The 23110-nt window shown below is 36.3% G+C and overlaps 1 protein-coding gene across 1 annotated transcript; it reads left to right on the top strand.

Moving 5' to 3' along the window:
* Nucleotides 1-21901: 21901 nt before the first annotated feature.
* Nucleotides 21902-22414, top strand: LOC148544853 (uncharacterized). The gene has a single exon (XM_088498998.1). The coding sequence runs from the start codon at nt 21902-21904 to the stop codon at nt 22412-22414; it is 513 nt and encodes a 170-aa protein (XP_088355124.1).
* Nucleotides 22415-23110: the final 696 nt, after the last annotated feature.

The raw sequence follows: 23110 nt of genomic DNA, 5'->3' as shown, positions 1-23110 counted from the left end.
TGATGCTTACGCAAGCTCCTAGATCATACTTACAGTCATGAAAAGTGCATCCACCAATATAACAAGACACCAAACAAGGTCCAGGGTCACCACATTTCTTTGAAATAGGTTCCATCAAGGAAGAAATTGAACTACCCAAGGATAATATCTCCAACTCTCCTATCCTATCCTTATGAGTACACAAGTCCTTCAGAAATTTTGCATACTTCGGAATTTGTTGGATAGCATCAAGAAGTGGTATGGTTACCTAAACTTTCTTGAACACTTGAAGCATGTTTAAATCGAATTCCGGCGTCTTCTTTGCTTTCTTCACCAAGGAAGGGAATGGGATAGGAATAGACTCATCCACTATAGATTTCCTTGATCTTGGGCTCCTTAAGGCTTACACCTTCTTCATCTTGCTTTTTGCCTAACTCCTCTTCTTCATGTGGAGGTTCAACAACCACTTCTCCCTCATGAATATCTTCCATGACCCTAGGAGGTATCTCCTCCAATGTAGTCCCTGACCGTAGAGTGATGGCATTGAGACCGCCCTTTGGGTTTAGTTGGGGTTGGGAAGGAAGGCTAGAAGAGCTTGAGGGTTGGTTGGTGTTGTTAGAGGAGGACATGGACATCTTCGAAATCATGTCAGTGATATTGGCCAATTGAGCACTCATGGCCTCAAATTGAGCTTTATAGCCCTAATCCGGTTTATCCACAGTGGCTCTAAGCTCATCAACTTGATTAGTGGAAGATGAAGAGGATTGGTTGGATTGTTGTTTACGGTGTGGTGTTTGGTATTTGGTGTAGTTATTTTGGTTTTGGTTATGGTAATTTTGGTTGGCTTGGTGGTTGTTGTTGTTGTGGTGGTATTGAGGTGAAGATTGGTTGTTGTTGTAATGAGAAGAAGAGTTGTTCCATCTTTGGTTTTGATTGCTCCCTTGTGCAGTATCCCTCCACCCATGATTTTGATTACTACCATGAGAGTAGTTATTTTGGCCTTGAGAAGGATAGGGCGGACGATTGTTGTAATTCATATTGTCCACAACAAGAGCATGCTCCTCTTGAATTTGATGGCATTGATCGGTGTAATGTGTGGTTCTAGAGCACAAACCACAAATTCTAGGAGGGCCTTCAAGTTGAGCAACTTGAGGTGGAGCTTGGATGGCTTGGATGGAGTAGTATTCCTTTTGATCTTTTTATATTTGAGTGAGGATAGTGGTCATGTCCCCAAGCGCCTTGATTAAGCTTGCATCGGAAGGAGATGGTTCTACCACACCCTTGAGAGGATTACTTCTCACCCTTACATGTTGTGTAGCCTCAGCAACATCATTTATCAATTTCCAAGCTTCTCCTTCCGTCTTGTTCTTTGAAAGGGAACCGCCACTAGAAGCGGTGAGCAATCTTCTATCTTCCGCACAAAGACCTCTGGTGAAGTAACTAATGAGCAAGTGAGTGTTCAATCCATGGTGTGGACAAGATTCCAATAGCCTCTTGAACCGATTCCAATACTCATACAAACTCTCTTGGTCCTTTTGCATTATACCTGAAATCTCCTTCCGGATGTAGTCGGTCTACTCCAGTGGGAAGAATTTATCTAGAAACTCTCTTCTCAAGAAATCCCAATTGGTCACAATCTCATCCGGTTGTGAATAAAACCACATTTTTGCTTGCCCTTCAAGAGAGAAAGGGAAGGCAAAAACCATAATAGCCAACTCATCGGCTCCATGCCTTCGAGCCGTAGAACAAGCAACTTGAAAGTCTCTTAGATGTCGGATGGGGTCTTGACCCGGCAACCCATGATACTTAGGAAGTAGATTTATCAAGCTACTCTTCAACTGAAAGTTCGGATCATGGTTAGGATACCTTGCTTACAAAGGTTGAAGTATGATATCCGGAGCTCCTTGCTCATGCAAAGTGATCCGTCGTGGCTCCACCATGTATGGCTCACCTGTAGGATGCAAAGATGTATTAGTAGTGCCAACAAAAAAATAGGAAGTAGTGGACTCCAAGTCACTCTCGGTTCCGTCTAGTGATTCGGTATGTTCCTCAGAAGAGGCCGAAGTACTAGCCGTATAATCCAACTGCCGTCTAGCTTGCCGAGTGTGTAACAAAGTTCTTTCAATCTCAGGATCAAACTCGGCTAAACTAGAATTCGGTTGAGACTGAGTCATCAAACTTGGGAGTCATAGCACACATACAAAAAAAAATCTAAACTATGCTAAGTATTAAAAGAAAGTAAACTATCTACAATATTCACATATTCACATAACCAATATCAAGGCATATGTTGCAACCATTCCCCAGCAACAGCGCCAAAAATTTGATGGGACCCCGTGGACTATGTTGGTATAGAATTTCTCAATAAAATCCCGTTGTAAGTATAGCTCTTCCCAACAATAATCCTCGAGTATCAAATTTAGAAGGGAATTTGGTTGTCAAAAGTTTAACCCCAATAAAAGTAACCGAAGTATTCAAACCTCGGGTCATTGAAGAACGAAATTCTCGCACGATCTAGAATTTTCACAAATAAATTTGCATTGCAAGTATAGTTTCTAGACCGACAAGAATTCCTTTCTTACAAAAGTTTGGTTGTCACAAGTAACAAAACCCAATAAAATTTATAACCGAAGTATTTAAACCTCGGGTCGTCTTCTCAAGGAATTGCAGGGAGGTATGATTTATTATTGGTTATGTAAAAAGATATGTTTTTGGGTTTTTGAAATAGGGAACAAGTAATTTAAATAACAAGAAAAATAAATTAATAATTAATAAAATCTCTTGGCAAGGTATGAGAAATTTAGGTCCTATCCTAGTTATCCTTATCAGGTGTGAAGAGAATTAGATTCTGCTCCCACTTTTAATTAACCCTTGCTAAACAAAGGAAAGTCAAGTTGTCAAATTAATTTGATCCTCAGGTCCTAGTCAACTCCTATGGAAAGACTACAGTTATTGGAGTACAAATTAATCAGTAAAGAACTCCAATTTCAATCAACAGCTGAGTTTGACAAATCAAGTGTTATAAATTACTTAACCAAAGCCAAAAGGGGAAAATAAATCTAAATTGAATAAAAATTCCTTCAGATGGGAAGCAGTAGTAACATGAATAAAAGAAAGAAATCTTAAATCTGAAATACCTCAAATTGCATTTAAACATAAATTCAAGTCCTAACATGGAAAGGTTCATAAGCCAAATTGAAAATATAAATAACAATTAAAGTAATAGAATAAATAAAGCTAGAAAGTAATTTAAAGGAACATTGAACCTGTGATTGAAGAAATAATCATAAACTGAAAAGAATCCTAATTCTAAAAATCTAAGAGAGAGGAGAGAACATCTCTCTCTAAAAACTATATCTAAAATCTAAAATTGTATATATTAAAGCTTGATTGATTAATGAATGGATTCTCCCACTTTATAGCCTCTAATCTGTGTTTTTTGGGCCAAAAATTGGGCCAGAAACAGCCCAGAAATCACTGGGGGCAAAATTTGCCACACTAATTTTCGTCATTACGACGCGTCCACGTGGAGCACGCGTTCGCGTTTCCTAGCTGTATGGCCACTATAGTAAATTATATATCAAATCGAAGCCCCAGATGTTAGCTTTCCAACGCAACTAGAACTGCGTCATTTGAACCTCTATAGCTCAAGTTATGACCGTTTTAGTGCGAGAGGGTCAGGCTGGACAGCTTAGCAATTTCTTCAACTTCTTGTATTCCTTCCATTTTTGCATGCTTCCTTTCCATCCTCTAAGCCATTCCTGCCCTATAAACCCTGAAATCACTTAACACACATATCAAGGCATCGAATGGTAATAAGAGAGGATTTAAACATAGGAAAAATAAAAGCCAAAGAAGCATGTTTTCAATCATAGCACAGAATCAGGAAGGAAAATGTAAAACCATGCAATTAGTATGAATAAGTGGGTAAAGACTTGATAAAAACCACTCAATTTAGCACAAGATAAACCATAAAATAGTGGTTTATCAACCTCCCCACACTTAAACATTAGCATGTTCTCATGCTAAGCTCAAGAGAAGCTATAAGAGAGTGAAGAGGAATGGTAGAATGTATGAAATGCAACCTATCTATATGAATGCAACTACATGCAAAATGTTTCTACCTACTTGGTTAAAAGTAAATAAGTTCCCCAAGACAAAAATAATTCAAATTTCACTAATTCAAATCATACAATAAAAGACAAGTAAACTTGTAAGAAGACAGCTCATGAAAGCAGGGAACATAGAATCAAGTATTGAACCCTCACTGATGGTGTTTATCACTCTAACTCTCAAGTGTCTAGGGTTAATCTCTCTACTCTTCTCTAGTCATGCTTTCTAAACATTGCTCTTCATCTAACCAACCAACAAATATTTAGTATACCAATGCAAACATCATGAGGTCTTTTCAAGGTTGTAATGGGGCCAAGGTAAGGGTGAGGATATATGTATGGCCAAATGAGCTATAATATGAATCTTTGACTAACCTAAGCTCTCACCTATACACACACTCTATATACTTTTAAATTCATGCCTAGCTACTCAAAATTCCCACTTTTGCATTACATACTCATGCATCAACTTTTCTTTAATTTTATCACATATGCATTGATTTTTCGTTAACTTAACATTGGGGTAATTTTGTCCCCTTATTTATTTACTTATTTATTGAATATTTTTTTGGATTTTTTTTCTTTTTTTTTATTTTTTTATTTTTTTATTTTTATTTTTTTTAATAGAAAAATAAACATAACTTATCAATGCACATGGATTTTTAATTTTTTTAGTCTCACATGAGTAGGTACCCAAATTCTCAATATTTTATCAAAGTAAAAACATAACACATTCCCTTATTAACCCATGTTCCCACAGTTTCCCCACACTTAATTGTTACACAATCCCTATCTTAAGCTAACCAAAGATTCAATTGGGATATTTAATTGTTTTCCGCTTAAAGCTAGTAATGTGGTAAAATATAGAATAAATGGGATTAAAAGGCTCAAAGTGGCTAACAAGGGTGACATAAAAGGGTAGGCTTATTTGGGAAAAGTGAGCTAAAACAAGTAATGGCCTCAATCATATGCAAGCATGTAAATACACTAAATAGTGGACATATAGAATGGAACAAAGCAAAGATTGCAATCATAGAGAAGAAAACACACAAGAATAAAAATTTATGGTTAAATAATGTAACCATGTAATTAAGCTCAAGTCTTACAGGTTGTATGTTTTTAGCTTTAAACTATGTTCCAAATACAACTTCCAACAAGTTTAACACAAAAGTTTTTAATTTAAATTAGTGAAATACTATAAAAATTTCTTGAAAAAGAAAATATTACTTCAACCAAAGTGGTAAAATATGCACAAAATCAAACAAATATGCAATCAAACATGTAAATGCAACAATGAACTAATAAAGAAAATAAGACATTGGTGTTGAAAAGAAAATAACTAACCCATGGAGATCGGTATCGACCTCCCCACACTTAAAGATTGTACCGTCCTCGGTGCATGCTAAGATGTGCAAGTGGAAGGGTTGCTTCGCAGCTAGTGCTCTTTTTGTTCCTTTCCTTGCCTGGTGGTTTGGGAGTAGCTTTCTCTTTACCTTTCTTGGTGGCCATCATGAAGAGGAAAAAGGAAGGTAACATGTAAAATCAAGGGTTAAAGCAATGAGGAGGACAGTATAAGTGATAATTAATGCCAAGGTAAAGAAGGATGTCGTGAACACATGGTCGCGACTACATGTGATCAATTCATCAATGGAAATATAGCAAGGGCATATTATGGTAAGTAGATGCAAGATGTTGATTAGCATGCTAGCAAGGACATGAGTAGCACAGATCAAGCATCAATAAAAATGTATTATCACTCGTAACAAACTAATCACGTTTGTATTGACAATTAATTTCAATGAATAAAAAGAGTTTGCAAGGGTTTTGTAAAAAATAGGCAGTGGAGTAAATGAATAGGGTAATTAAAAAAATGCACAATCCTATACGGGCTTTTTTCACAAACACTTGGTATGCATGTAAAACATGTTAGGGAAAATATTAAATCTAAACATGCATGCAACCTAAAAATTAATATTAATTGTCAAAGCACTCTTGATGGTATCCAAAAGCTCAAGTATAATAATATATGACCCAAATAAATCTCCAACACCAATATAAAATAATGCATGGAGAAAAAGAAAAGAAAGAAACTATAAATAACTAAGTATGAAAGAGAAAAATTGTTGAGGAAAGAAAAGTAATTAAATGCAATAAAGAGAATGAAGAAAGAAAGGAGAAGAGAGTGTAAAATCGGGACGTGACGCACGCGCGCAAGGCACGCGTGCGTGTGAGATATGTTTTCATCATGTGTCGCCCACGCATACGCGTGGGTGGTCTGAAAGCGAAATGACGCGCACGCGTCAGGGACGCGTACACGTGGGGTGATTTTGTGCCTCTAGCACAGTACTAGTCCCACTCCATCATAACTCTCTGCCATACACCTCTTTACGTCGATTTTTTAGGCTCACGCGTTCGCGTGGGTGACGCAGACGCGTGGGGAGGCTATTTCGCAAATGACGCGAACGCATCATTAACACCGTCGCGTGGGCATGATTGTGCCTAAGGCACGCCTCCAGCGATGCTTTCGCGTGACTTTCTGTTCAATTTTATTTTCTTCCCAACGCACCTGTGACGCTGCGCGTCGCGTGCGAAATTTTTTTTTTTTAATGCAGTATGCTGAATGCAAAATGCAGAATGCAGATGATTATGCAGAAATTATGAATGAACACAAATAAAAATAAAATAAAATAAAACTAAGAACAAAAAGGAAAGAATATACCATGGTGGGTTGTCTACCACCTAGCACTTTTAGTTAAAGTCCTTAAGTTGGACATTTGGTGAACTCCTTGTCATGGTGGCTTGTGCTTAAATTCATCTTGAAATTTTCACCAATGCTTGGACTTCCAATAAGCTCTATCAATGCCAAGTAAATTTCTCAAGCTTTGATGGAGTTTTTCACAAGCTTTGAGCTCCCAAATTTGATCCTCATGTATGCCTGGATCCCAAATCTTGTTTCTGCACCCGTCTTCAAGTGGATCATGATGATTCCATCCGGGTGGTTCAGCCTTAGAATTCTCATTTAGGCACCCAAACATCCTCCTAGACCCAATTAATTGAGAATTATGCCAACCCTTGTACTTCAATTTAGAACATGCAACCATATTGAACCTTGCAAGACAACTCTTATCACTAACCATCTTCCGCTTGCTCTTATAGCCACAAAGAGCTCTAAGCTGACCATCTGTCTCAAGCAAAGCATATTCAAGTGAGCTAATTAAGTTTAGAGATGAGAGATTTACCCACTTGAATGAAGGGGTGGATGGTGATGGCTTTGGGGGAGAGGTCTCCAATAACTTTGGCAAGGTGATTTCCAGCTCAATTCCCTTGTGCTCTTCTTTGACAATTTTCACCTCTTTGTAAGCTTCTTCAATATCAACCTCTTCCTCTTGGTAGCTTTCTTCCAATTCAATCTCTTCTTCATTGTTCACCAAGGGCATGGGAGGTTGTGCTTCTTCTTCTTTAATTTCCATGTCAAGTCCAATGGGAGAGGATTCAATTGTAGATAAGAATTCATCAATGATTGAATCCATCTCTTGATCATCCCCTTCAAACTCTTCAACCATGATATGCCTCGGAGGTTGTATACCCTCCTCAACATCAATTTCAAACGTCTTTAAAGGAGGTTCTATAACTTGACTTTCCCATAGAGGTTCAGCATCTCCTAAGTCTTCAACCAATTCTTCTTCTTCGATAATTACAGCTTCCTCCACTTGTTCCAGTACAAAGTCATGCTCCTTACTATCCAGTGGGGTTTCTAGTATCTCTTTCATGCTACATTCTTCATTAGATTGCCCACATGAAGCCATAGGGGTTCCTTGAGTATCCGAACGTCGAGAAGGTAATCGATTTATCGCTTGATTCAATTGGTGACGTGTGGCATGAAATTTTTCAAATGTTTCCTTGAGTTGCTCCCTTGATTCTTGGGGTGATGGATATGGACATGGTGCATAGGGAGGTGGTGGTTCTTGGGAGTAATTGGGTTGGAATTGGAGTGGATAAGGGTTGGGGTCATATGGAGGTGAATGGTGTAAAGGGGCTTGTGACTATGGTGGTTCAAAGCTATGTTGAGGAGGTGGTTCATTGGCATATGATGGAGCTTGTTGGTAACTACAAGGGGTTCCATCATATCTGTCATCTTGGTATGCACCTCGGAATGGCTCTTAACCATAGTAATTTGGTGGATGTTGGTTATCATGAAGGGGTCCACCATAACTATTGTTTCGGCATGCATTGTAGGATGGTCGTTGTCCATGGTATCTTGGAAGGTGTTGTTGCTGAAAGGGTTGATTAGATCCTCGTGGCTCCGTCCATCTTTGATTGTTTCGACCTTGATGCATGTTCCTATTATAGCTTCCATTCCTTTCAACAACATTAGAACCAAACTCAAAGGGACGGGGTGAGAACTCATAGAAACTAATAAAAATTAAAAACAAAAACAAATAAACAAGCAAACGAAAATAAAATAAAATAAAATAAAATAAGAGAAAAGGTTTGAAAAAGATTTAATTTTAAGATTAGAAAAGATAAGATAAGTTAGGTAAGACTTTAAGAGAAGATAAGTTTTTAAATTAAAAGGTTTTGAAATTTAAATTTTTGAAATTTGAAATTTAAAATTTGAATTTTAAATTTTGAAAATTGAATTTTGAAATTTGAGATTAGAAATTTGAAATTTGAATTTTAAATGTTGAAATTTGAATTTTTGAAAAAGTCAACAATATAAGATAAAGATTTGAAAAAGATTTAAATTTTGAAAAGGTTTTATTTTTAAAATTTTAAAATTAAATTTTGAAATTTGAATTTTTGATTTTTGGAAGTTAATTGAAATTTGAAATTTGAATTTGAAATAAGATAAGATAAGATTTTGAAAAAGATATGATTTTTGAAAAAGATTTGAATTTTGAAATTAAAAACTAAGATAAGATAAGAGAAAAATTTGAAAAAAATCTGAAATTTTTTTTCGAAAAAAATCAATTTAAAAGTAAATATTTACAATAACCAATAATAAGGCACACATTTGCATTCTCCGGCAACGGCGCCATTTTGAAGAACGAAACTCTCGCGCGATCTAGAATTTTCACAAATAAATTCGCGTTGCAAGTATAGCTTCTAGACCGACAAGAATTCCTTTCTTACAAAAGTTTGGTTGTCACAAGTAACAAAACCCAATAAAATTTATAACCGAAGTATTTAAACCTCGGGTCCTCTTCTCAAGAAATCGCAGGGAGGTATGATTTATTATTGGTTATGTAAAAAGATATGTTTTTGGATTATTGAAATAGGGAACAAGTAATTTAAATAACAAGAAAAATAAATTAATAATTAATAAAATCTCTTGGCAAGGTGTGAGAAATTTAGGTCCTATCCTAGTTATCCTTATCAGGTGTGAAGAGAATTAGATTCTGCTCCCACTTTTAATTAACCCTTGCTAAACAAAGAAAAGTCAAGTGCTCAAATTAATTTGATCCTCAGGTCCTAGTCAATTCCTATGGAAAGACTAGAGTTATTGGAGTACAACTTAATCAGCAAAGAACTCCAATATCAATCAACAGCTGAGTTTGACAACTCAAGTGATATAAATTACTTAACCAAAGCCAAAAGGGGAAAATAAATCTAAATTGAATAAAAATGCCTTCAGATGGGAAGCAGCAGTAACATAAATAAAAGAAAGAAATCTTAAATCTGAAATACCTCAAATTGCATTTAAACATAAATTCAAGTCCTAACATGGAAAGGTTCATAAGCCAAATTGAAAAGATAAATAACAATTAAAGTAATAGAATAAATAAAGCTAGAAAGTAATTTAAAGGAACATTGAACCTGTGATTGAAGAAATAATCATAAACTGAAAAGAATCCTAATTCTAAAAATCTAAGAGAGAGGAGAGAACATCTCTCTCTAAAAACTACATCTAAAATCTAAAATTGTATATATTAAAGCTTGATTGATTAATGAATGAATTTCCCCACTTTATAGCCTCTAATATGTGTTTTCTGGGCCAAAAATTGGGCCAGAAACAGCCCAGAAATCACTGGGGGCGAAATTCGCCACACTGATTTTTGTCATTGCGACACGTCCGCGTGGAGCATGCGTTTGTGTTGCCTAGCTGTACGGATACTATAGTAAATTATATATCAAATCGAAGCCCCAGATGTTAGCTTTCCAACGCAACTAGAACTGCATCATTTGGATCTCTGTAGCTCAAGTTATAACCGTTTTAGTGCGAGAGGGTCAGGCTGGACAACTTAGCAATTTCTTCAATTTTTTGTATTCCTTCCCTTTTTGCATGCTTCCTTTCCATCCTCTAAGTCATTCCTGTCCTATAAACCCTGAAATCACTTAACACACATATCAAGACATCAAATGGTAATAAGAGAGGATTTAAACATAGGAAAATAAAAGCCAAAGAAGCATGTTTTCAATCATAGCACAGAATCAGGAAGAAAAATGTAAAACCATGCAATTAGTATGAATAAGTGGGTAAAGACTTGATAAAAACCACTCAATTGAGCACAAGATAAACCATAAAATAGCGGTTTATCAGTCATCTCACAAGGAATGGGAAAACTTGTGCTTCAACATTGGTTAGAAATCCGGGGTTGTAAGTCATAAGCAAGAAATTAAACTAGGAATCTTAACAAACAAGTAGTCTTGGAATGCAAGAAACTAATTCAAACAACTAGAGCAAATTGTAAATGATTCCAAACTCATAAAATATCATCCAATGTAATTCTATTCTAAACTAAACAAGTAGCTATGACTAAGACAAATTAATCAAGATTTTTGGGTTTCCAAATATGAATGATAAAAACAACTCTTGGCTAAGCATGGGAATTGATATTGCTATCCTTTTATCCATAGCAATTATTGACAATTATGAGGTACCAACCTACTAAGCCTACTTCTCAAAAGCCATAAGTACGTATTGTCTACTCCTAGGCTTGAAGTACGTTAAATAGGTTTGATCACATCAACCCATAAGTTCCAACCTATCTACTAATTAGATTAGTAGTGGGTTAGTGTCAATGAGTATCAAATTGATCACCTAGGGTTCTCAAATCACCAATTCAATGAGACCCAATGACTCAAGGTCACTCAATTCCCCTAGCTTATGCCAAGAGTAAAGAAAACTACTCCATAATCAAAGGAATCATTTCATCAAACACATGGTAAGCATTAATGAAAGACATATTCAAATTGCAATTAAATTGAAACTAACAAATACCCACTAACAATTATCAACATACAATCACTCAAACAACACAACTAATCATGGAAATCATCAATGTAACATTAGCAATTCAAGATTCACAACATTTATGAAATGGGTATAAAATGACAATTGACAAGATATCATGAAACTAACACAAGATCTAAGCAAAATTATACTAAAGAATTCAAATTAAACAATTAAAACTAGTAGTTAGCAAGATCTAATTCATAATTCAACAAGAGAAGATCAAATTAAAGTTAGATCTAGAGAGGAACAAGGATTTATCTCTCTAGAAGAACAAAGAACTAAAAACTAGCTAAAAATTATGTCCATGTGTAAAATGATTGATCCCCCCCCTCCATTTTCCCCCTAGCATCCTTGGGTCTTTTTCCATGCAGAAACAGCTTGAATTTGGGCCTGATGAGCCTCAAAAATTGCCAGGCACGATTTCCTTTAATGAGCTCACGTGTAGCCTTCCGCGCGTGCGCGCCATGCGTGCGTGCACGCCGATTGCTTTTGTGATCCACGCGCGCGCCATGTGCGCGTACGCGTTGGTGGACTTTCTCTGATCCGCGCGGATGCGTCCATCCTTGTGCGCCGCTTCCAGCTATCCTCATGCACACGTGCGCGTGCGCGTCGATGCTGAAGTTCCCAAAAATTCAATTTTTCATGTTCCTTCCTCTTGTGCATGCTTTCTTTCTCTCTTCTAGGCCATTCTTGTCCTATAATTTCTGAAATCACTCAACAAATACATCACAGCATCGAATGGCAATAAAAGAGGATCAAAATATAGCAATTCTAGAGCAAAATAAGCATGTTTTTCATCATGAAGCAAAATTAGGAAGAGAACACAAAACCATGCATTTCTTGTGGATAAGTGTGAGAAATATTGACAAAAACCCCCAAATTCTACACAATATAAACCATAAAATTGGGGTTTATCAGTAGCCCCCAAACTTACTCAGTTAGTCGATATTTATTCAAAACCAATTGAATGGTAAGAGTTGTTCGATCAATATAATTATGTGTGGGGATTCTTTTCTGATTAAGAACAATTTTTCATGGATGGCATATAGTATTTGATTTATGCGAACTGAAAAGTTTAAAAATATGTATTTGTTGACCAAATCGATTGTATGATCTGAGGATGCAATGATCAATTGTCTTGAGAATTTTTCCAACTCACAGCAACTTATTGACGAATTTCTTGCCTAAACAATTAATTATTGAATATTGAGTGAATAATAAAGGTTTGTAACATAAATAAAATGGATTGAAAGTAAACATGCATAAATTATTGTAAAATAGAGAAATAAATTGAGATAATTGCTAATTGAGTTTGTTTTTTGATTGGTAAAAAGTCATTTTTTTTCGGATTGATTAATAGCCAATTTTGTTTTCCGATGGATTGATTGATTGATTTTGATATATGAAATGATAAGATACATATATAATGTGAAGCAATTTGAATATATAGTGTAGTAGATACCTCGTAGAAATCTATGATGTATTGGAAGTGGATATAAAAGATTTATATGAGCAAATTAGATTATACATATACATAATTTTACCGAAGTAGAAATATCAACGGCGACTTATAGGTAAGGTTCATAAGTTATAACTCGATATGAGTTGGTGGAGAAGGTGAAATTTGCTCACGTATGATCGAGGTCCATTCTCATCAGTTGAAGTTGAAAAATTGAAGACACATTAAACATGTCCTGTTCCAATCGCCAATACATTAAGAAGAAATTTTGTTAAATACATATTGTGAAATCATTGGCTAAAGTTAAAATTAAGCTCCATCATTCCGAATAATTAGAAAAAAAATTAATAAGACAGCATGAACGTTGAGTAATTAGTTGAAGAACAAGCAGTAATTGCTAATAATGATAATATAAACAACAAATAGAAAAGTTTTCAATAATACATGAAAACAATTGAGAAAGAATAAGAAAAAGTGTAGCTTATTAAGGTGTCAATAGGAATAAGTAGTTATGTATTTTGCTGTTTTGCTAAAAATCAATAAAAAAAAGTGTCATTACCATGGTAAGTCGCTTAAAATTTTTATAGTCAACAACATAAGAAGAAAAAAAAGGAATTCGGCATAATAATAAATAGTATGATCAGAGCAAAGCAATGTAACATACCAACAACCTTTTTTTAGATGGTGCTGCTTTACTCTGGTTTTCAAAAATTCCTGCAGGTTCTATCTCCAGCTTCGAAGATCTGGCAAGATCTTTCATAGACTATTTCGCAACCTCAAGAATATACGTCCATGGGTTGGACTACCTCAGCACCATCAAACAAGGGCAACACAAAAGCTTAAAGGATTACATGACTAGATTCGCCAAAGCAACTGTGGAGATACCCGACCTTGACCCCAAGGTATACCTCCACGCGTTGAAAAGCGGCCTAAGGCCAGGAAAATTCCAGGAAACAGTAGCGGTAACGAAGCCAAGGACCTTGGAGGAGTTCCACGAAAGAGCAGCAGGACAAATGGAGATTGAGGAACTCAGAGAAGCTCGGCGGGCGGAAAGATCCCTACCCCGGCTAGAAGACGAGAAATACCTCAAGACGCCGAATCAGAAGGATACCAAGAAGCCTTTCAAGCTAACCCCGAAATATGATGCCTACACCTAATTCAACACAAAAAGAGAAGACATCATTAAGGATATTATGAATGCCAAGATCATCAAAGCACCCAGTAGAGCGGGATCTTATCAGGACCAAAGATACGTCGATAAAACGAAACCCTGTGCCTTCCATCAGAAATTCAGCCACACGACCGACGAGTGTGTAATCACCAAAGATCTCCTCGAAAGACTGATAAACCACTATTTTATGGTTTATCTTGTGCTCAATTGAGTGCATTTTATCAATCTTTCATACACTTATTCATATGATTTGCATGAGTTTACGTTTTCCTTCCTGATTTTGTGCTATGATTGAAAACATGCTTCTTTGGTCTTAATTTTGATATGTTTAATCTTCTCTTATTACCATTCGATGTCTTGATATGTGTGTTAAGTGTTTTCAGAGATTACATGGCAGAAATGGCTTAGAGGGTGGAAAGGAAGCATGCAAAAGTGGAAGGAATACAAGAAGTTGAAGGAACTGCAAAGCTGTCAGCCTGACCCTCTCGCACTAAAACGACCATAACTTGAGCTATAAAGGTCCAAAAAATGATGCGGTTCTAGTTGCATTGGAAAGCTAATGTCCGGGGCTTCGCAATGATATATAATTTGCTATAGCTGCTCCGAAGCCAGGCGACACGAACGCGTGGATCACGCGGACGCGTGACCTGGCGAAAACCCAATCCGCGCGAACACATGGACGACACTTCCGCGTCACTTTCCCGCGATTTGTACGTACCAGAAATCGCTGGGGGCCTATTTTTTTACCCAGTTTTCGGCCCAGAAAACACATATTAGAGGCTATAAAGTAGGGGAATGCATCCATTCATTAACATGTCTTCCATTATTCATTTTTCATAATTTAGATGTAGTTTTTAGAGAGAGAGGTTCTCTCCTCTCTCTTAGGTTTTAGGATTAGGATTCCTCTTAAAGGATTTAGGATTTCAACTTCTTCTCAGGTTCAATATTCCTTTTATATTTTTATTTATTCTAATGCTTTTATTCGTATCTGACTTATGTTACCAATTTGGCTTATGAGCTCTTTATGTTTAGATTGATTTTCTTTTATTAATGCAACTGAGGTATTTCAGATTTATGATTCTTATTTAGCTTTTTATATTCTTAGCTTTAATTGATTAATTGGAGACTCTTGAGTTATCAAACTCATTGTGATTGATAATTGTTATTTTTGCTAATTGAATTGAATTCCAATAACTCTAGTCCTTTCTTAGGAATTGACTAGGACTTGAGGATCAAACTAATTAGTTTACTTGACTTTCCTTTGCTTTAGTAAAGGTTAACTAAGTGGGATTAAAACTCAATTCTCATCACCATCGATAAGGATAACTAGGATAGGACTTCCAAATTTTTATACCTTGCCAAGAGTTTTATTATATATTAATTTAGTAACTCCTGCAATTTATTTTCCTTGTTCAAACCTTTTGAAACCCAAAAACACTGTTTTTCATAACAAATAATAAATCATACTTCCCTGCAATTCCTTGAGAAGACGACCCGAGGTTTGAATACTTCGGTTTATAAATTTTACTTCGGTTTATAAACACAAGTGCATTAGGAAGAAAAGAAAAGTGAACAGAGAGTCACGCGAGAGCGTGGCTGGAGGCGTGCCTTAGGCATAAATATGCCCACGCGACCGCGTCGCCGACGCTGTCACGTCATTTGAAAAATAGCTTCCCCACGCGTCCGCGTCACCCACGCGAACGCGTGGCTCTGTAAAATCGACGTAAATGGGTGTATGGCAGAATGTTGGGCTGGAACGTGGCTGGACTCGTGCTAGAAGCACAAGCCCTATCACGTGACCGCGTGCCCCATGCGTCTGCGTCATTTTCAAAATATGGCCATCCACGCGAACGTCAACCACGCGACCGCGTCACCCAAAAATCTGGTGAAAAGAGTTTCGAATAGAGAGTTGCGCGAACGCGAGGCTGCACTTGCGCCAATCGCACAAATCAGGCCACGCTATCGCGTGACCTACGCGTCCGCGTCACCTGACCTTATCGCACACCACGCGACCGCGTCACTCACGCGTCTGCGTCACCTGCGCCGCACAACTTATCCAAATCAGCGCCAATTATCTTATCTTTTCTTTTCTAATCCTAATTTCTTCTATCCTTCCTTCTTTCTTCTTTCTTTCTTACTTTATCTCTTTCACTTCTCATTCTTTTTCACCTTCATTCTATTTTACTTAATTTGCATACTTTCATTCATTGCATTTTAATTTTGGGTATATTTTTATTTTATTTTCTAAAATTATTATTTTTTTCATTGGTGTTAAAATTTTCTCATTCAACTGTTACATATTTTTGAATTATTCTGGTGCTTCATGATTTGTTTTATTCTAATTGGGTATTATTATTTATACGTCAATGCTAATTTTTATAATACTGATATTCCTTTTGCATTGATATGCACTTACACTATTTTGCATTACCCACACCCTCTTCCCCATTGTTGCAATTCTTGCACTATTGATGTGCCGTATGCTTCTACTGTTTTCTCACTGCATGTTGTAGCTACCATGTAATTGAGACCTTTATTATTTGGCATTACCAACCCATATTTTATTTATTTTTCTTATCTTTATTTCTGGGTTACTTTTCTCCCTTTTTCTCTTCTTTTAGGATGGCCACCGAGGAAGGGAAAAGGAAGAACTTCTATATGGGGAGATAGGCAAGTCAATCTGCACAATCTATAGAGAAAGGCATCAGTTGGAGCAGTCCGTCCACTTGTACATCTTAGCATGCACCGAGGACAGTGCAATCTTTAAGTGTGGGGAGGTCGATACCGATCTCCACGGGTTAGTTATTCTATTCTCAACACCAATATTCTATTTTCTTTGTTTGTTCATTGTTGCATTGCATAATAGATTGCATGTGTAGTTGATTGTTTGCATTTAAATACTGCTTGGTTGAAAAATAATAAGTTTCTTTCTAGGACCCTATTTTTGAAAAAAAAAATTTCACTAATTTAAATAAAAAAATTAAAATTTTCTATGTGTTAAATTTGTTTGAAGTTGTATTTGGAACATGATTTTTGAGTCAAAGAACACACAACCTGTGAGATTTTGAGATTAATTACAAGGTTACATTAGTTAACCATAAATATTTTATTCTTGTGTGTTTTCTTCTCTATATGTCCATTATTTAGTGTATTTACATGCTTGCATATGGTTGAGGCCATTACTTGTTTTCACTCACTTATCCCAAATAAGCCTACCCTTTTATGTCACCCTTGTTAGCCACTTTGAGCTTTTTAACCCCCTTTATTCCATAACCACATTACTAGCCTTAAGCAAAAAAAACAAAATAAAAATTCCAAGTTGAATCCTTGATTAGCTTAAGATAAATATTGTGTATAATTTAAGTATGGAAAATTTTATGGGAACATGGGATGATAGAAAAAAAAAACAAAAAAGGGGAATTAAATTGAATAAGTTATTTGAAAATTTGGGAAGCATGCTCATGTGAAATCAAAATAATTAAATTACCATGTGCATTGAAAAAAAATATTAAGTAATTAAATAAGGGGATACAAAAAAAAAGAAGAAAAATAATATTACCCCAAATGCAAAATAAAAAGAATCAATGCACATGGGACAAAATTCAAAAATAAGTTTGATACATGAGCATGTAATACAAAAGTAGGAAAAATTTGGGTAGCTAGATAAAGCATTTTAAATTATATAAAGCATGTATATGTTAGGTGAGATCTTAGACTAATCAAGGATTCACTTTGTTAGCTCACTTAGCCTTATATATATATATATATCCTTACCTTTACCTCAACCCCATTACAACACTGAAAAGACCTCTTGATGTTTGCATTGGTATACTAAATATTTGTTGATTGGTTAGATGAAGAACAAGGTTGAGAAAGCATGACTAGGGAAGAGTAGAGTGATTGACCCTAGACACTTGAGAGTTAGAGTGATATACACTACCAGTAAGGGTTCAATGCTTGATTCTATGTTCCCTGCTTTCATGAACTATCTTCTTACAAGTTTACTTGTTTTCACTGTATGATTCGAATTAGTGGAATTTGATTTATGTTTGTCATGGAGAACTTATTTATTTTTAACCAAGTAGGTAGAATCATTTCACATTTAGTTGCATTCATATAGATAGGATTGCATTTCATACATTTTACCATTCCTCTTCACTCCTTTATAGCTTCTCTTGAGCTTAGCATAAGGACATGCTAATGTTTAAGTGTGGGGAGGTTGATAAACCACTATTTTATGGTTTATCTTGTGCTCAAATGAGTGAATTTTATCAATCTTTCATACACTTATTCATATGATTTGCATGAGTTTATGTTTTTCTTCCTGATTTTGTGCTATGATTGAAAACATGCTTCTTTGGTCTTAATTTTGATATGTTTAATCTTTTCTTATTACCATTTGATGCCTTGATATGTGTGTTAAGTGTTTTTAGAGATTACAGGGCAGAAATGGCTTAGAGGATGGAAAGGAAGCATAAAAAAGTGGAAGGAATACAAGAAGTTGAATGAACTGCAAAGCTGTCAGCCTGACTCTCTCGCACTAAAATGACCATAACTTGAGCTACAGAGGTCCAAATGATGCGGTTCCAGTTGCGTTGGAAAGCTAACATCCGAGGCTTTGCAACGATATATAATTTGTCATAGCTGCTCCGAAGCCAGGTGACACGATGGCGTGGATCACGCGGACGCGTCCTGGCAAAAACCCAATCTGCGCGAACGCGTGGACGACGTTTTCGCGTCACTTTCCTGAGACCTGTACATACCAGAAATCGTTGGGGGCGATTTTTGGCCTATTTTTGACCCAGTTTTCAGCCCAGAAAACACAAATTTGAGGCTATAAAGTAGGGAAATGCATCCATTCATTAACATGTCTTCCATTATTCACTTTTCATAATTTAGATGTAGTTTTTAGAGAGAGAGGTTCTCTCCTCTCTCTTAGGTGTTAGGATTAGGATTCCTCTTAAAGGATTTAGGATTTCAACTTCTTCTCAGGTTCAACATTCCTTTTATATTTTTATTTATTCTAATGCTTTTATTCGTATCTGACTTATGTTACCAATTTGGCTTATGAGCCCTTTATGTTTAGATTGATTTTCTTTTATTAATGCAACTGAGGTATTTCAGATTTATGATTCTGATTTAGCTTTTTATATTCTTGGCTTTAATTGATTAATTGGAAACTCTTGAGTTATCAAACTCATCGTGATTGATAATTGTTATTTTTGCTAATTGAATTGAATTCCAATAACTCTAGTCCTTTCTTAGGAATTGACTAGGACTTGAGGATCAAACTAATTAGTTCACTTGACTTTCCTTTGTTTTAGTAAAGATTAACTAAGTGGGGTTAAAACTCAATTCTCATCACCATCGATAAGGATAACTAGGATAGGACTTCCAAATTTTCATACCTTACCAAGAGTTTTATTAGATATTAATTTATCAATTCCTGCAATTTATTTTCCTTGTTCAAACCTTTTGAAACCCAAAAACACTGTTTTTCATAACCAATAATAAATCATACTTCCCTGCAATTCCTTGAGAAGACAAAGGTTTGAATACTTCGGTTTACAAATTTTATTGGGTTTGTTACTTATGACAACCAAACATTTGTACGAAAAGATTTTCTGTTGCTTTAGGAGCTATACTTACAACGCGATTATATTTGTGAATTTCTTTACCGATAGGAAATCAGTTCGTCAAAATGGCGCCGTTGCCGGAAAATTGCAAACGCGTGCCTTATTATTGGTTATTGTAAATATTTGCTTTTTTGCTTGTTTATTTGTTTTTATTTTTGCTTTTTCGTAAATTAAGAGGTTATTGATTTTTATTTAGTTATTAAAAATTTTTCAAAAATTTGTTCTTAGTGTTCATCTTGATCTTCAAGTTGTTCTTCGTGTTCATCTTGACCTTCAAGTTGTTCTTAGCTGTTTTCTTCGTTTTGATCTAAAAATTTTAAGTTTGGTGTCATTTTATTGTTTTTCTCTTTCCTCATTTAACTCAAAAATATCTTTTCTCTCTATTTTAATTGAATTTTCGAAATTTGCATAAAAAAATTCAAATTTTTTTAAAATTTTTATCTTATCTTATCTTAGTGTTAAATTTCAAAATTCAAATCTTTTTCAAAAATAATATTTTTTTCAAAATCTTATCTTATTTCGAATTCAAATTTCAAATTTCAATTAAATTCCAAAATTTAAAATTCAAATTTCAAAATTTAAATTTAAAATTTTAAAAATCAAACATTTTCAAAATTTAAATATTTTTCAAATCTTTATCTTATATTGTTGACGTTTTCAAAATTCAAAATTCAAAATTCAAAATTTAAAATTCAAAAATCAAAATTCAACCCAAGACCAGAATGATCATAAACCCAAGACCACCAACCTTGACGACCCTGTAGTGATATTAATACAAGCAGGAGACCTCCTAGTCCGAAAAGTCCAGGGAGCAGTGCAGATGTCCTTTTCTACTCCACCTTCCAAAAAATGAAGCTCAGCATAAACACAATACAATCCTCTTCAGGCGAGTTGGTCGGTTTCTCTGGGGAACGAGTTTCCATCCTAGGGAGCTTTTGGTTGCAAACGACAATAGGAGACCACCCCCTTTGTAGAACAAAAGACGACCTGTTTCTGGTCATTGACTGCCTGAGCCCTTATAACATAATCCTCGGTAGACCATCATTAAACTCTTTTTGTGCCATTGTGTCCACTGTCCATCTCTGTGTCAAATTTCAGGCAAATGACGATAAAACAGCAACTGTCTACTCAGATCAAATTCAAGCTCGACAATGTTATAATGAGAGCTTAAAAATCAAAACAGCAAGAAACACAGAGAAAATGAAACAACAAGAAACCCCTACCGACATGCTAGGGATCGACCCAGACTTTATCTGTCACAAGCTATAGATCGACCCCAAGGTCCGACCTATAGCACAGAAGAAACTAAACATGGGAAACGAAAAAAGGTCGACCTGCCTACAAGAAACCCGGAAGCTCTTAGATGTCGGCTTCATCAAAGAGCTACGCTTCACAACCTGGCTATCAAATGTGATAATGGTAAGAAAGGTATCAGGTAAATGGCGCATGTGCGTCGACTTCACAAATCTAAATAAAGCATGCCCCAAAGATGCATACCCTCTCCCCTGCATTAACAAACTAGTAGATAATGCATCAGGCTACACTGTGTTGAGTTTTTTAGATGCATATTCAGGATACAATCAAATTCTGATACACCCAAAGATCAGGATAAAACAGAATTTATCACTGAAATGGGGAACTATTGTTATAAAGTAATGTCTTTTAGACTAAAGAACGCAGGTGCCACCTACCAGTGACTTATGGACAAAGTCTTCAACAAACAAATAGGGCAGAATCTCGAGGTATACGTCGACAACATGGTCATCAAAACAAAATAACCTAAAGATCACGGAGAAGATATCGAAGAAATCTTTACACAACTAAGGAAGCATAATATGTGACTAAATCCCGAAAAAAGCGCATTCGGGGTAAAGGGAGGAAAATTCCTCGGTTTTATGTTGACATCCAGAGGAATAGAAGCCAACTAAGAAAAATGTGACGCAATAATAAAGATGAAGAACCCTCAAACAGTCAAGGAGGTGCAACGACTCAACGGCAGGCTCGCCGCTCTGTCCAGATTCCTCCCAGCAATTTCTACACATTCCCAACACTTCTTCAACATATTAAAGAAAGAACAAAGATTCAAATGGGACGCCGAGTGTGAAGCAGCTTTCTAAAAGCTCAAATTAATACTCTTATCTCCACCGATTCTCCAAAAACCAGAACCAGGTAAACCCTTGCTACTAATGCAATAAGCTCGGTCCTAATGCAATAAGCTCGGTCCTAGTCACAGAAACAGGAGGACAACAACACCCGTTCTACTTCATCAGCAAAACATTGCAAAACACCGAGCTACGATACACACCAATGGAAAAGCTAGTATACGCACTGATAGTGACAGCACGACGATTGTGGCACTATTTCCAAAGCAACCCAGTCGTGATCAGGACTAGCCAACCAATACGACAAGTTCTGCTAAGACCCGAGGCATCTGGACGATTGACAAAATGGTCAATTGAACTATCAGAATTTGACATCTCCTACAAACCAAGGACGGCTATGAAAGCACAGTTTTTGGCCGACTTTGTGGTTGTACTAGCCAAACAAACAGAGGAAAATCATGTGTGGGAACTATACGTGGATGGCATTTCAAACTCAGAGGGATCCGAAGCAGGTGTACTGCTCACGAACAAACAAGACCTCCAAACCAATCAATCAATTCGTTTCACATTCAAGGCAAGCAATAATCAAGCCGAGTATGAAGCATTGCTCGTCGGGCTCAGACTAGCGCAATCCCTCAACGTTACCCACCTTCAAGTATATTGCGACTCACAACTAATCGTGCAACAAGTAACTGAGCAGTTCCAGGTAAAAGACTAGTTATTGGAAAAATACCATTCAATAGCTAAAGAACTTATGTCTCAATTTCATTCGATAAAAATCACACACGTAACTCAGGAACAAAACACCCGAGCAGATGCACTATCAAAATTGGCAACAACTAGAAAAACTCAACAAGAATCTATCATATCTCAACTAACAATAGCTGAGCCGAGCTTCAGCAACAACTCGATCTTCTCAATATCACAGGAAAACGACTAGCGAACACCATACATACAATACCTACAAACTGGGGACATTCCGGAAGGATTGAAAGACGTGAAGACATTCAAGAGGAGAGCAGCCTCCTACACCCTAATCAGACACAATCTATACAAGAGAGGGTCCTCCCAACCCCTGTTACGTTGCGTAAACAAAGAAGACGCCGACATCATCATGAACGAGGTTCATGAAGGAGTATGCGGCAACCACATAGGAGGGATGAGCTTAGCATCCAAAATAACCAGGGCCGGGTACTACTGGCCAACAATAAAACAAGATTGCATCAACAAAGTCCAAAAATGCGACAGCTGTTAAAAGCACTCATCGATTATACAAAATCCAGCCGAGCTACTACACACATCAGAGGTAAGCTGGCCTTTCCACAAATGGGGGCTTGACATCCTCGGTCCATTCCCAAAAACCCCCGGCCAGGTAAAATATTTACTCATAGCAATTGATTATTTTTTAAAATGG

The sequence above is a fragment of the Arachis ipaensis genome, chromosome B9, assembly GCF_059453495.1.
Source record: "Arachis ipaensis isolate K30076 ecotype BB chromosome B9, ASM5945349v1, whole genome shotgun sequence".
In the NCBI taxonomy this organism is placed as follows: Eukaryota; Viridiplantae; Streptophyta; class Magnoliopsida; order Fabales; family Fabaceae; genus Arachis; species Arachis ipaensis.
The sequence above is the reverse complement of the archived record's forward strand: the minus strand, read 5'-3'. Positions and strand labels throughout refer to the sequence as shown.

Bases quoted from the DNA above. Each gene is read 5' to 3' on its own strand.
- LOC148544853 (XM_088498998.1), top strand. From the start codon at position 21,902: ATGGAAAAGCTAGTATACGCACTGATAGTGACAGCACGACGATTGTGG.